We start from the raw sequence: 15,710 nt of genomic DNA, 5'->3' as shown, positions 1-15,710 counted from the left end.
TGAATCTAAGACTCAGTTCATCAAAAGATGATTTGTAGACGACCAGCAGCAGCGCTTGAGAGCTTGTTAGAAAAGCAGAATATAAACTCTGCCCTGGCCTAAAACAAGGTCCTCAGGTGATGTGGATGCACGTGAACGTGTGAGATGCCGTTCCCTAGAACCACGTTTCAGGTGGTCTCTAAAGTTTCTCAGAGTAAGAGCTGCCAGTACCATCTCTTCAACAGTTTTAGTCTTCATCAACTCTGACAGTTTCTTCCCTGTGTTCTAAGAGACCGTAACTGTAGGCTGTTTCACCTTTTCCTTTTGTCAGCTCTCTCATTTGGATGACAACCTTAGACAAGGAAAACACTCTTAGAATGATTAAACTTTATTCTCAGAAAAGCACTCTCACAGAAATGAAGAAAGATTGTCAAATGTATTAGAGATGTTATAGGAAAAATACAGTTACCCTTCCGGTGCTTATTGCATCAGGACACAGGGACCTCAAGTGGATCTCTAGGAAGGTTTTTCACACTGTGACCCAAGAGAGATGACTAAGTCCCTGTTACCAAACCTTGCAGGCACTGCTCTGTGGTCAGCGTGGGTCCTGCTCCTTCTGAATGAACCCCAGGAGTCAGCTATAGTTCCCCAGGTCACCAGATTAGCAGTGCTGGAAGTCCCCTGAGCAGGAAGGGCATCTGCCACGGAATTCATTGTTTTACCTGCTGTGCGTTGCTGCTTCTCATACAATTTATAGACAAAACCCTAACAATTTAGTGTGTGTTTACAAACTCTTTTCAAACCACATTACTGTTGCTAAATGTATAAAATAAGAACTGACATGAGTTGTATTTTCTGTCTCCTTCCCTCATCTTTCACTAAACAGCCAAAAGGAAAGTCAGGACAGAGTAGAAGCAGAAGTCTGTGTACTAATTGCCACTTACTACATGCCTGTTTTAGGCCAGGCACTTTATATACCCAGTGTGCAAACATCACAGCTATTCTGCAGTAAGATTTATTAGCCCCAGTTTACAGTTAGGAAAACTGAGGCTCAGACATCAAATGACAGAACTACATTTGAGTATTGTGTTGGAACCCAAAGTGCATGCTTCTTCATTACATCTTAAAATCTTGTATTAACCTGTAAACTAAGTAATTAGTTTTGTTTCAGAGTACCTTTTTTTTTTTTTTTTTTTTTTTTTTGGTATTTGTTCATTCAAAGCATGATATGGCAGCTCACTACAAAAACCTTCCTGGATTTTTTTCATCTCTGAGTTTCAAAACCAGAAACTATGTCAAAACTAGAAACCCTGTCACCCTGCTGAAAAACCGAAATAGAAAGAATTATTACATTGTAGTCCATCCATTGATCTGCTTTCAAAACTCTGTGCAGATGTGTTATCTTTTTTCTCTTCTCTGACACTGTGATATTCCTATCAGCGTGGATCTACTTTTCTGTTATTTAAAAAAGTGTCATTGATTATCAAGTTCTCACTAATAGAAGTTTGTTCTCTTCTCATCCCCATGTTATAAACCCAGCTGTTCAGCCTTGCCCTGAATGTCATTTGTAGCACTCAGAGGAGACTTTGCGATTAGGCAGGATTCTTGAGTTAGCATGTCATCTCCATCATGCCTTTCTTCCACCAGTGTCATCTAACGTATTGTTAATGCTGTTGCTACATAATACCATGTCTGTGGAATTTCAGCATTTAAACTAATTTTCAAAATATCCTTTATAGATAAGCATCCAGAACAACTAGATGTATATCAAATGACTTGTCTAAAATTCCATTGCAGATAAAAATACCTTAGTGTGATTTCATACAGCAGTGGGACAGAACCAACATGTCAATGATTATGGAAGAGAAGTATGAGCTTCTTGAATATATAAATGTATGTCTTTCAATTTGATGAAACTTTCAATTTGATGAAAGACGTATATTTATATATTCAAGAAGCATATTGAGTATTTTGTGATTCATATAGTACCTTGAATGGCAACCATGGGTATTGGATAAGGAAGCAGGAAGCCTTAATTTGTTTAAATATACGCTAATTAGTGAAAATGTCACAAAGGAGTTAGATGTGCTATAGCTACAAACTACTCTTTAATCACATGGAAGATTTTTCTAGATATATACTGGAGATATACAAAGATGAGTTAGACACTGCAGAAATAGTGTCATCACTGCAGTTTGGAGTGATGGAAGTTTAAATAAACTGTTGATTTTTATTGAGTCAGTAAAAATTCTAAACACTTTATATGCAGTGTCTAATGTTTCTCTTTTAATAACTCAAAAGTGGGCTCTGTGGTAGCCTCATTTCACAGTTGAGGAAACGACTTGGAAAGCTCAGACTCTTGATTAGTTTGAGTGCTAACTGGCAGGTAGATGTTAAGCTCGTAAGTACATCAGGTGTGGAATCCATATATGATTTCAGTGTTTTTGCTCATGACAACCGTTTTTACTGTACCAATGTTTATGATCTAGGACTTTAAAGAAAAAGCCTTGTTTACAATAGTCATTAAAGGGTTACCTGAGGGTGAGGTTATGAAAAAGTGTTATTTTTTTGACTGCATTAGACGTATTAAGATTAGGTTCAACTGCTAATATCAAATATCCACCTGTAGTGACTTAACCCAGTAGAAATATTACCTCCTTCTCCTATCCCCCTTAAAAGCCTGTACAGCAGTGCCACACTGTCCTTCCCCAGCTCCATATAGCTTGTAGCTGAGCTTTTCTTAGCCTTTCACTTTTTCCTTCAAGCCTGCTGCCTTTAAAACCATGTCTGCATCCCATGCAGGAAGAAAAAAAGAGTGAAAGGGAAAAGAGAATGCCAACTATGTAGTTTTAAAGAGCTTCCCATAAATCTCACTCAGTGCTAATTAATATCTCGTTGGCCAGAACTGGATCACAGGCCACCACAGCTGCAAGAAAGCTGCAAAATTGAGATTTTTTTTTAATGTACTTTTTTAGAACAGTTTTGGCCTTACAGAAATATTGTGAAAATAGTACAAAGTTTCATGTAATATGGTAATAATAGAGAAAAACCTGCATGTTGTTTTTCTCTATTATTAACCTCTTACATGAACATGGCTCACTTATTTCAGTTTATGAACCAATATTGACACATTGTTAGCTAGATTGTTGACAATTTCAGTACAGTGTTAACTAAGGTCCATTTCAGGTTTCCTTAGTGTTTACCTGGTAGTGTCCTTTTTCTGTTCCAGAATCCCCAGAATACAGCATCACGTTGAGTCATCACGTCTCCTTAGGCTCCTCTTGGCTGTGACGGTTTCTTAGACTTGTTTGTTTTGATGATCTTAACAGTTTTGAGGAGTACTACTCAGGTTTTTTCTAAGATGTTTTTTCAACTGGGATTTGTCAGATATTTTTTCATCATTAACCTGGGGTTATGAATTTGGAGAACTAAAACCACAGAGGTAAAATGCCGTGTTTGTCACATCATATCCACATGACTTATCATACGCTTATCTTACCTTGATAACATAGCTGAGGTAGTACTTGTCAGGTTTCTTCACTGTCAAATTCCTCATTTTTCTTTCTTTTCTTACTGTATCCTTTAAAAGGAAGTCACTATGGGGAACCCCTAAATTAGAAGTGGGGAATTACAGTTCACCTCCTGGGAGGTGGAATATCTACAAAAATTATCTGGAAGATTTGTCTCCTCCCCTATTTATTGATTGATTCAGTCATTTCTATTAGTGTGGACTTATGGATATTTATTTTATACATTGGATTACAATTCAGTACCACTGTCATTTCTTGCTCAGATTGTCATTTCATGTCAGCGTTGGCCATTGGGAGGTTTTTGTTTTTCTTTTCTTTTTTTTTTTTTTTTTTTTGAGATGGTGTCTTGCTCTTTTGTTAGGCTGGAGTGCAGTGGCACAATCTCGACTCACTGCAGCCTCTGCCTCCTGGGTTCAAGCAATTCTCCTGTCTCAGCCTCCTGAGTAGCTGGGACTGCAGGGGTGTGCCACCATGCCCAGCTGTTTTTTGTTTGTTTGTTTGTTTTTGTATTTTTGGTAGAAACAGGGTTTCATCATGTTGGCCAGGATGTTCTCGATCTCTCAACTTCGTGATCCACCTGCCTCAGCCTCCCAGCGTGTTGGGGTAACAGGAGTGAGCCACTGTGACTGGCCAGGAGTTCTTTCAGTTGGCTTTGATGCACACCCATAATTTGGGGGTTTTATTTATTCATTTTTTTTAGCACTTTCTTACTTTCTGGCACTATACATTGCTCCAGACTAGTCTTAAATATTTCTATCTCCAGTTCTAAAATCAGTCATTTCTCCAAGGAGCTGAGGTTCCTTTTACGGGAGTGTGGTATTAGAAAGCAAGATCAGGGTGTTGGTTCTGCTTGCTGCTTCTGGGATGTGCCTAAGTCTGCACTTTCTCAGCTGACAGAAAATGAACGTATATGTGTATATACTAACCTGTGTATCTCCTCATATTTATGCATGTTTCTTTGTTTAATAGTCTGTAAATATAGTAAACTAAACATGAGTTCGTAATGACGTCTTTGATTTTAATCTTTTACATTGGCCATCATACCCTCTTCCGTTTGCTTATCACTCCATTCCAAACGGAGAAACTAGCTCCCACCATTCTTTTATTTGTTGAGTTCCAGGGTACGTGTACAATGATAACAGAATTGTTAACCTGTATGCACACTTCTTCCTGTATAAAGTATCTTCATCAACTAGAACACCGCTTATGTACAGTTTTTTTGTTGTTGTTGATTTTTTTTGTTTTGTTTTTTGGCCTTTAGTCTAACAGACTTCTCTCATTTCTAAGTTTACTTTTCTCCAACCCCTTTATAAGGTTCTTTTCGTATGCTTTTTATAGTTAAAATGTTTTTTCACATTCAGCATTGCATCCTAAGAGTCTCCTATTTCCTAAATAATGTTGTGGTTTTTTAGTGTGCATACATTAAAATTCACTCTCTGTGCTGTGAAGTTCCTTGGGTTTTGACAGATGCTTTGTGTCATGCATTCACCATCATTTTAGGATCATACAGAACAGTTTTATCACCCTACGCTATAATCATTCAACCTTCCCTCCACCCCTTAACCTGTAAACTACTGTTTTGTTTTTACCATCTCTCTAGTTTGGTATTTTCAATCTGTCATATAGTTGAAAATATACAGTATGTAGCCTTTCCATTTCCAGAATGGCTTCTTTCACTTAGAAATGTGCATTTAAGATTCATTCCTACTTTTTGTGGATTGTTAGCTCATTTCTTCCTGCTGCTGAATCATTTTCTGTTGTATGCATGTAACCCAGTTTGCTTATCTGTTCATCTCTGGAAGGGTATCTTGGTTGCTATAAATAAAGCTGCCATAAACATTTATGTGCAAGTTTTTATGTCAGCATAAGTTTTCAGATCCATTGGGTAAAAAACTGGAATACAACTGCTAGATTGTATAATAAGGCTCTGTTTAGCTTTGCAAGAAATTTCCAAACTGTCTTTCTGAGTGGCTGTATACCATGTTGTATGTCAGATAGGAATGAGAGTTCACAGTTTTCATATCCTCACCAACAATTGATATATTCAGTTATTTATTTTAGTCATTTTAATAGGTGCAAATTAGGTATCTCACTTTTGTTTTAGTTTGGATTCACTAGTGGCAAATGATGTTGACTATCTTTATTTGGTTATTTGCCATCTGTAGATTTTCTTTGGTGAGCTGTCCAGGTATTTTGCCTGCTTTTTCATTGGGTCATTAGCTTTCTTATTGTTGAGTTATGAAAGTTTTTTGTGTGGTTTGGATACAAATCCTTTATCAGCTAATGTGTTTCCCAAACATTTTCTTCCTTTCTGTGGCTTGTCTCTTCATCTTTTAATAGTGTCCTGTGCAATGCAGAAGTCTATAATTTTAATTAAGTCCAACTTACCAATTTTTCTTTCAAGGACTTTTTTTGATATTGTATCTAAAAACTCATCACTAAACTAATATAATATAGATTTTTTTCTGTGCTTTCTTCTATAATTTTTATAGTTTATATTTGGCTTTAAGATACATTTTGAGTTGATTTTTGTGAAAGATATAACATCTGTTTGTAGGTGTCTGCTTTTAGTTTTTAGTTTATTGATATTCACTTGTTCCTATACCATTTGTTGAAAAAAACATTATTTTTCATTTAGTTGTCTTTGCTCCCTTGTCAATAATCAGTTGACTATATTTCTGAGGGTCAGTTTCTGGGCTCTGTATTTTGTTCCATTGATCTGTGTCTTTTCCTTCATAAACACCATGCTATATTGATTGTAGCTTTATAATAAGTCTTAAAATCAGGTATTATGAGTCTTCTAACATTGTTTTTCTTCTCAGTATTGTGTTGTCTATTCTCAGTCTTTTGCCTTTCCATGTATACTTCAGAAAATGTTTGTCTATATCTAAATATATATCACCTGCTGAGATTTTGGTTAGAATTGCTTTGAATCTATAGATTAGTTGGGATGAACTGGCACCTTAACAATATTATGACCACGAGCATGAATGTTACTTCTTTGAGTTCTTCCATCAGAGTATTATAGTTTTCTACATAGGGATACTGTACATATTTTGTTAAATTTGTACCAAAAACATGCAGTTTTTTGTGGCTTCAGTAAATGTTTTTGTGTTCTTAAATTCCAACTATTTGTTGCTGGTATATAGGAAAGCGTTTGACTAGTAATCTTTTAGTCTGAGATCTTATTTTACTAGCTTATTAATTATAGGAATATGTGTAAGGGGGTTTTTAGGACTATTTTGGGGAATTTTTTTACATAGCCAATTATGTCACCTGTGAACAAAGGAAGTTTTACTTTTTCCTTTAAAATCTGTACAAGTTTTATTTACTTTTCTTGTTTTATTGAAATAGGTAGGACTTCTAGTATAGTGTGGAAGAGTAGTTGTGAGAATAGACATCCTTCCCAATCTTAAGGGGAAGACCTTCAGTTTCTCACCATTCGATATGTTGTAGGTTTGCTCCACATGTTCTTTTTTTTCTTGAGACAGCGTCTGACCCTGTTGCTTAGGCTCACTGCAACCTCAGCCTCTCAAGTTCAAGTGATTCTCATGTATCAGCCTGAGTAGCTGGGATTACAGACTTGTACCAGCATACCTGGCTAATTTTTGTCTTTTTTTCAGTAGAGATGGGGTTTCACTGTCTTGGCCATGCTGGTCTAGAATTCCTGATCTCAAGTGATCCACCTGCGTTGACCTCACAAAGTGTTGGGATTACAGGTGCGAGTCACCTTGCCTGGCTGAGGTTTTTTTTCAACTTGAGGAAATTGCCTTCTTTTCCTATGTTACTGAAAGTTGTTATGAATGAGTGTCGCAGTTTGCCGCATGCTTTTTCTGCTCTATGTATGTGATCACATGATTTTTCTACTTTAGCCTTGTTGGTGTGGTAGTAGATTATATTGATTTTCTAATATTAAACCAATCTTATATACCTGGAATAAATCCTACTTGGTGATGGTGTATAATTACTTTAATACATTATGGAATGGAGTTTGCTGATATTTTAAGGCTTTTTGTACCTATGTTCATGAGATATGCTGATTTATAGTTGTTCACTTTAGACTGGCTTTATCCACATTGCTTATTAGGGGGCCTTGTTCTTGTTTCTCTTCAGATCACATGTCTCATCCTAGGGAGGTTACGGAGGAGTTCGGCTCCTTACAAGGCTGGCTTTGTTTGTCCCTTTTCCTCCCCATCTTTGGCCAGTTGTAACCTCTTAGGGCGATTTGGAATTCTGGGAGATACTTTCTTTGTCAGGTTCCAACCAGGGCTCAAAACCCGGCTGGGGACAGTTACCTCTGGCCTCCCTGGCTGGCCCAGACTAGTCCCAGCCTCTGATGAGTAATGTAGAAATACTTTTAAGGAGGCATTTCCAATGACCATCCTCACAGATTGGGTTAGGAAGTGATCCCTCTGTTTATATTTTTTTGGATAAGATTATAGAGAACTGGTATTATTTTATTCTTCAGTATTTGATAGAATTCATTGAAATCATATGGAGTTGATGCCTTCTTCTTTGGAAGGTTATTAACTGTTGATTAAATTAATTTAATAGACATAAGCCTGTTCAGATTATTTAATTCTTCTTGTGTTGTACATTATGAATCAGAATCAGTCACATTCATGTAAGTTAAAAAATGTGTCGGCTTGGAGTTGTTCATAGTATTTCTTCATTATTCTTAAGTATCCTTCAGGAGGTCAGTAATAATGAAATTCTCTTCTTCTTCTTCTTCTTATTGTTTTTTTCTTTTTGAGACAGAGTCACTCCATTGTCCAGACTCGAGTGGAGTGGAGTGATCTTGGCTCACTGCAACCTCAGTCTCTTGGGTTCAAGTGATTCTTGTGCCTCAGCCTCCCAAGTGGCTGGGACTACAGGCACACACCACTGTGCCTGGCTAAGTTTTGTATTTTTAGTAGAGATGGGGTTTTGCCCTGTTGACCAGGCTGGTCTTGTACTCTTGGCCTCAGGTGATCCACCTGCCTCGGCCTCTCAAAGTGCTGGGATTATAGGCCTGAGCCACCGCACCTGGCCAAAGCCCTCTTTATTTCTGATACTGGTGTTTGGGCTTTTATTTTGCCTGTCTATACAGGTTTATCAGTTTTTTCAGTCTTTTCAAAGTCCAACTTTGGGTTTTGATAATTTGCTGTTTTTGGAAAATGAGTCTTTAGCTGTGTATTCGCTAAGCCTAACACACCGAAGGAGGAGGAAGCTGATCTGTAGGCAGCCAGCCCATCAGCTGTAGTTCTTGCTGGCAGGTCTTGTCCAAGTGACATACATCACGCTGTGTCTGTATTCTCTGCTGTAGCCACATTTTCCTGTCCTTATTTCTACAAATAGGACCTGCATATTTTCACAGGTTTTTGCTTCTGTGGAACGATACTTGATAGAGCCACTCCCTTCCTTTCTGACTTCAGGTCTCATGATTTGCATTAGAAATACATGAATATGTTGAATTCTACCTCAGAAAATGCTAGTATTTACTTAATCTAAGAATGTTGTTTTATTACCATGTAGTTGGTACATTATTTAGGAAACTACATTTTATTCTTTCTCTGGTGGAATTGTGGCATATGTTTTGGCCTCTGGCTTTGCTCACAGCTGTTCTCAGACAGTTTTAAAATCTCTACGCCTCAGTTTCCTTGTCCAGAGATAAGCAAGACAAGGCACACTTCCTAAGGTGGGAGTGAAGTTTGGGTGTAATCCTGGCATGGCATCCTGTAGAAGTCTAGGTTGCATGTGACTTCCCCAATATCGTAGTTTCCTGCTCCGTATACTGACCAGAGATTGAGTCCAGACTTCTATATTGTTACTAGACTACCTACCTAAAGGACTTAATTTCATTTTGGTAGATACCTGTTTCATGTTTCCTTTAGGTCTTTGCTGTGATGTCCTTATTCCGTTTTATAAAAATATAGAACATTAATTTTGTTCCTGAGGTATAAATATATGTGAATAACGTAATGTCAGAGAATATGGTAGATACTGCTAATTTGACCCTCTTGGTTACAGGGGAAGGGGAGGAGTTACAGCCCGGCCAGTTGGAGTTGTAGTACCACGAGGGACGCCAACGCCCAGAGGAGTCCTCTCCACCCGAGGGCCCGTGAGTCGGGGAAGAGGACTTCTCACTCCCAGAGCCAGAGGAGTCCCCCCAACTGGGTACAGACCTCCACCGCCACCCCCAACACAAGAGACTTATGGAGAATATGTAAGTGAAGGTGTAAGACAACAGCCTTGTTGATCAGATTGACCCAACCCAGACTTAGCACTGGATATTGTACCCAAGTACCCTTTGTTTTGGTTCTTGAGTACTTGACCTTGGTTCAGCTAATATTTGAGTACTAAAGAAGTACTTAATGCCAGAATCATAAAAATGGCCTGATCTTTTTCATCAGACAGCTTAAATCTAAGGTATGGAAGAGGAATTGGGTGGTCGAGAGGTATAAGACTTAAGTTTCAGGAGACATATTTTCGAGCCCTTACAAAGGTTCAGGAGACATATTTTTGAGCCCTTCAAGAGTTCAATGTAATATTCTTCTATATTCCACTCCTGAATACTTAAGTCATTTAAAAAATAATTGCCTACATATACCAAGATGGTTTCACCCTTAACTGTTTCCTTTTAAGCTGTGCTGCTGAGTATAGATTCTTAGTGAAAATTCTTTTCAGTGAAGAAAACAAAAGTTCTCTGTTTTCAATTAGTGCTAATCTTTCATTTATCATTCAGTGATTTTTTGATGTAATTCATAGACTGACTTAACATAAGAGAGAATTACAACCGCAAAAATTGAGGGTGAAAGGAATTTTTTTATGTCCTCATTTATCATACATGAAGAAAATAAGAAGCAATGGATGGGTGATTTGTATTAGTAATTGAAATTGTTAAAATAAGAGTGTATGAACTGTTGTCAATGAAAGGGAAGCAGTGACGATGATAAAATGCAGGAACCAGTGGGTTTTCAAGTTTTACTTTAAGAGAGATCTCTTGCTAGGTGCTCTGTGCCTCTTTGCATAGTTTCTAGAAGGTTGCAATAATCCCGTGGGCCACAGATGACTTCTTCAACCTCATCTCTGTGGACCTTGGTAAGATCAAAGTCTTCGTCTTGGACATACTTAAGTTTTTGTAATTCCCTGAAAATACTGTGTCACCTTAGGCTTCCGGGCCTTTACTGATTCTGCCTCCTCAGCCTAGATGGTCTTCTCATGTTTCATTTGAGTTCTCCTTTTGTCCTTCTAGACTTACGTCAGCTACTGCTAGGAAAATTTACAGGCAGTAATAGTTAACCTATTGAGCATTACTACAGTTCTTACATGTCTCTCTCCCACCTAGCTTGTGAACCTGTGGTAGGGCAGGAATAGATAGCTTTTATCTCTTTCTACTTGGGAGAGAGTGCATACTGGGAGCTCACTGAGTTATATTTTAATGAGTAAATCCCGTAATAGTTTCACAAGTTTGTTTTTCAGTTGAGGAAGAATGTAGTTCCTCTCTTCTCTTTGAATTCCTTACTACAGTAGCACGTATTCCTACTTCTAATATATATTCTTACCAGATGACAATAATAATCATGCCTCAGCTCTTCCGTAAATGCTGAGTCTCCTGAAAGTTGCGGAGACTGTAAAGGAGAGGAAATGTTAAATTCCTTTTATGTAGACCCAGTGTCTGTTCCTTTCCACACTGGCTTACACTGATTTCTCTTAGGTTTAGATTTAATATAGATGTGGTTGGATGATGTAGTAGAAATTGCTCGGCAGGTTTTGTAGGAAACCTGGATCCTATACCCCATTTTGTCATAAATTTTGACATCAGTTAGGCAAGATATTTAACTTTTTGGGCTTTATAATTCACTTATTTCAGAAAGCACTATTATTGCCTTCTTTACATGTATTCATCTTTCCATTCAGTAAAGGTTGGATTTCTACCATGTGAGCCAGACACACATGTTGTCTGTCTCAGTGTGTAGACTCTAATTAGAGATTGGAAATCATGATGTTGATCAATTAAAATGAAAATTTATTGAAAGGTTAAAGCCCAAGGGAGAAAAAGCAAAAGCAAGTAAGAGAAATTCAAGACATTTGGATTTGCTGCTTGTACCTTTGATTTTTTTTTTTTCAGTAAATGATGGGAAATGCATTAAAACAATTGAATTGAGAAGTATTCTTAGGATTAATTTACTCCCTTTTCCATCTGCTACCAAGGATAATGGGATAATGGCCCTGTAGAAGATTACCTGTGTCCTTCCAGAACCAGACGACAGTTTCAGAGCTCTAAAGGAGAAAGTCAGCCTTCATTGTTTGATTCCCACGCTTACTCATGCCTGGCACTCCCGCAGGCACTGACATGACTGTGGCAGTGATTTCAGCACACAGCCCGTGCTCTTTCTGTCACATGGTAGTATTGCCTTCAAATAACACAAGTGTTTTAACGTGACTGGAATGCAGCATTTGCAATTTCATCAACTTCATACGATAACAACTCTTGCACACATAAAACAGCTATGTGCTTTCCAGGTGTGCTTTGGGTGTAGAGTGGGACGCCAAAGAAAAAGAAACACCATCATGAATGCACCTCCTTCCCCAAGTTAAATTACTGTCATGAAGGGTTCAGATTACAAATGTTGTAACTTTCCCACTTAATTTACTATCTATTTTTCCTGGAATGTCTTTTAAGATTACTAGTCAAGAGGAAAGATTTTCCTCATTTAGCCTAGCATTTTGTAAGCTGCCTTGACACAGGTATAGTAAAAGCTTCAGTAGCTTTTTTAGTATAGTAAAAGTGTATATATTCACTATATATAACCAACTTTGCTGGTAGTTGGTGTAAGGAGTAGATAAAGCCCTTCAGCTCACTTACAGTGGCCCCATCAGTAGCACTGCCTCCTAGATATACCCTTTTAACCTCGTCTTCCTCCGCTGACCAGTTTTAATTGAACTTTCTACTTCCAACCTTTCTAATACAGCTTGCAGTCTCTCGCTTAATTTTAGACATTGGCCATTGGTCTCAACTGTTTGAAATCCTAAAGATTATTCACCTACCACATTTAGTTTTGTAATATGGTAGGGGAAGTGTGAAGTAAAATCTTCTTAAAAATTTTTTATGTTGGTCTTGGTGCAATGGCTCACGCTTGTAATCCCAGCACTTTTGGAAGCCAGGGTGGGCACATCACTTGAGGTCAGGAGTTTGAGAACAGCCTGGCCAATGTGGTGAAACCCCTCCTCTACCAAAAACATACAAAAATTAGCTGGGTGTGGTGATACATACCTGTAATTCCAGCTACTTGGGAAGCTGAGGTGGGAGAATCGCTTCAACCCAGGAGGCGAAGGTTGCAGTGAGCCGAACTGGCGCCACCGCACTCCAGCCTGGGCAACAGAGCAAGACTCTATCTCAAAAAAAAAAAAAAAAAAAAAAAAAAATTCTTTTTGTTTCTTTGTTACTAGAATTTTAGATAAGGTGGGTATATTATAAGATACGAACTTTTAGAAAATGAGGAGCCTGTAACACAAATAAATGGTTATCCATTCATGTATCAAGTGGGAAAGTTGGTCATCTTTGAATATACTAAAATTATTACATGGAACCAGAATATCATAAATTAGATTCTAAATTCCATGAGGGTAGGGACTCTCCATCTTTCTCCCCTATCCCCTACTCACCACAATTCACTTTTTTATTCCCAATAACTAGTATATAATGTCTGGCACATAGTAGGTCTTTTGTAAATATTTACTGAATGAATGAATGGTGACAAGACTGTTTTTAAATATTGCCACCTGCAGAGAACCCACCACAGATGACTTTGTGTGATTTTTGGTTTTATTCACATAGCAATTTATATGTAACCTAGTATTTAGCATGTTGCTATGTAATATAAACATTCAGAATATGTCTAGTTTTCAAAAGATTATTAACTTCTAAGGAAAAATTCTGAATCTCTAAGTTAATCTCTGGCTACTAGCCCAGTGTTTGGCACATTGTAAGCACTTATAAATGTTTGCTGGACTGAACAACCCTATACAGAGACTTGATAAGTTGCTCAAATGCAGTTTACCGTTGATTTTTTCTAAGTTACCTATAAAAGATGTGATGGGATGAAATTTGATAGTTAGCATTTGAGAAAATAACTTTCCTAAGTTACTGTTGTTTTCTAGCACTAGATGGCTAGTCACAGGTTACAAATAACTTAGACTAGTTTTGTTAGTTTCTAGAGGAAACAGAATAACCTACTGTAAACCTCATCTCAGTATAAAAGGGGCTTTCAAGAAGGATGTAATATTTGATGAGAAACAGCTCTCCACAAGGCACTTTGATATATGTCGTGTTTTCCTTATAACCACCTTCTATGATCTCTACTGTGAAAATGAGAATTTAAGGTCAAGGAAGTCAAGTGCCTTGCCCAAAGCCACAGCACTGGTAAAGAAGGAGCAGATTCAGGATTCAAAGTGCACGGCCTATGTTCTGTCTCAAAAAATGAGTACTTTAAAAAACAAAACCAAAAATACACTGTTCTATGAGCCGAGATTAGAAATAAAATCTCTTCATCTTTGGAGAAAGTGTAACAGATGCCGCGTGTTCCCTTCATCAAAAATGCCATGAAAGGGATTATAGGACACTGAATTAAATAACCTCTGTGTTCCTTGCGATTCAGTCATTCTCTGGCTTTCAGCTACCCACAGTAGGTAAATGGAAATGAACTGTTAGGAAGAAAGGGATGACGATCGGGTTAAAACCCCGAATGAGTGAACAAAGCACTAGGAATACATGTATTGGCGAAAGTAAGAATGACATTATTATTTAAGAGTTTCACAACACCTGTGTCTCTGAAAAGGGTTTGTCATTTCATTGTAACTCAGAAATGTAATTTTAAAAAATCTCCTTGGAATGTATCTCGTGATAAAGTTTCGATTTCTATACAACGTGTTTGGCTATATCAAGCCAACTCAGGTTACTTTTCGTCAATTTTAAAATTTGCTATCTGTGGCCATTATTTCCAGAATAAAAGATGAAAAAAGATCCCATCAGTGGTTTACTTAAACAAAATGAGGAAATTCTATTTTTTCAAATCCTGCCACAATAGCTGCATTTTTCAGAAGTATGCATTTCAATCTTTAAACATACTCAATGATTTTTGAGATTATGTGTACCACAAATATTCTGATACGGTTTTAGGCCCAAGAAAAACTTAGTCAATAGTATCTGTTCTAATTATTTTTAAATAGTTATATTGTGCCCATTTTAGAAAATGTACCGCTTTAGTAGCCCAAGTGAGAAAACTTAATAATTCACAGGTATTTCTTTGTAAAATGTCCCTATTGAAATTCATCTGATATTTCTCAAGGTGAGTGGTTGAAGATATTTGATCATTTTTACTGTCATCTGAGCCAACTGTTCTTCACTGGGGTCACTATAACAAAATATGCCCTGAGTGTGCGTCATTGAGGCTAACATCTGTTAGCAAATAAATCTTTCTGACTCTGTGATTATTATTACAAGAGTGGTGTATGACACAGTAGCCGTTTGAGTAGATAGGCCAGCCATTGGTAACACCAAATGCATCTCTCAGTAATTCTTTCAAGAATAACTCTAAAACAAGACAATTTAACATGGTTAGCTTTTTTCCCAAAATGAAGAATATAGATAATGGATTTTTTTTTCAGTCATTTAAGTATAAATTGGGATCTTCTACTTTACTTTTAACTTAGTAAAATGAGATATAATTACATGAACTCCTCATCTCTTTTTGGAGACCAAGAAGTGCCTTTTTCACAAAATGACATTGATTTATTATTTATGTCCAAATGATTAAATAACTGACAAATTGATTAGGATATCCCAGTACACATTTAATGAGAACACTAACAATTTAAAATGTTGGTGTAATTACACACAAAAAAAGCATACCTGGTGTGTCCTGGCAGAGCCCAATTTACATATGAATTTCTGAAGTGAAACCAGTTTTTATAAATTGTTTCAGGGTCAGCATGCAAAGAAAACATACAATCTGAATAAATGAATATGCCCCTAACATTCAATATGGTAGTTTTATTTATTATCTCTGAAAGATCTTGTTCGTTTCCATTACTTCACCTAAACACTTGCATGTGATTTCTGCTGAAAGGTAAATACTTTCCTCCTTACTGCTGCTCTCAGTACTTCACTTCTGCACTGTATGTGTGGGTTGTTTTCAGTTCTCTGCAGACGTCGACTGT

At 37.3% G+C, this 15,710-nt stretch overlaps 1 protein-coding gene across 21 annotated transcripts in view; it reads left to right on the top strand.

Moving 5' to 3' along the window:
- KHDRBS3 (KH RNA binding domain containing, signal transduction associated 3) overlaps positions 1 to 15,710 on the top strand; it is a 196,766-nt gene that overhangs the window by 112,963 nt on the left and 68,093 nt on the right. For 18 of the 21 annotated variants that reach the window (XR_013528080.1, XR_013528079.1, XR_013528084.1 and 15 more), the window contains one exon: positions 9,519 to 9,714. The exons of the other annotated variants lie outside the window; for them this stretch is intronic. Coding sequence is in view for 13 of the 18 variants with exons in the window: in XM_035277018.3 (XP_035132909.1) it covers positions 9,519 to 9,714 (196 nt within the window). In the remaining 5 variants the exon portion in view is untranslated. The remainder of the gene's footprint in view (positions 1 to 9,518; positions 9,715 to 15,710) is intronic. 21 annotated transcript variants of the gene reach the window in all.

This window comes from Callithrix jacchus, chromosome 16 (genome assembly GCF_049354715.1).
Source record: "Callithrix jacchus isolate 240 chromosome 16, calJac240_pri, whole genome shotgun sequence".
Classification (NCBI taxonomy): domain Eukaryota; kingdom Metazoa; phylum Chordata; class Mammalia; order Primates; family Cebidae; genus Callithrix; species Callithrix jacchus.
Note: the sequence above shows the minus strand (reverse complement) of the source record. Positions and strands in the feature narration are given on the sequence as shown.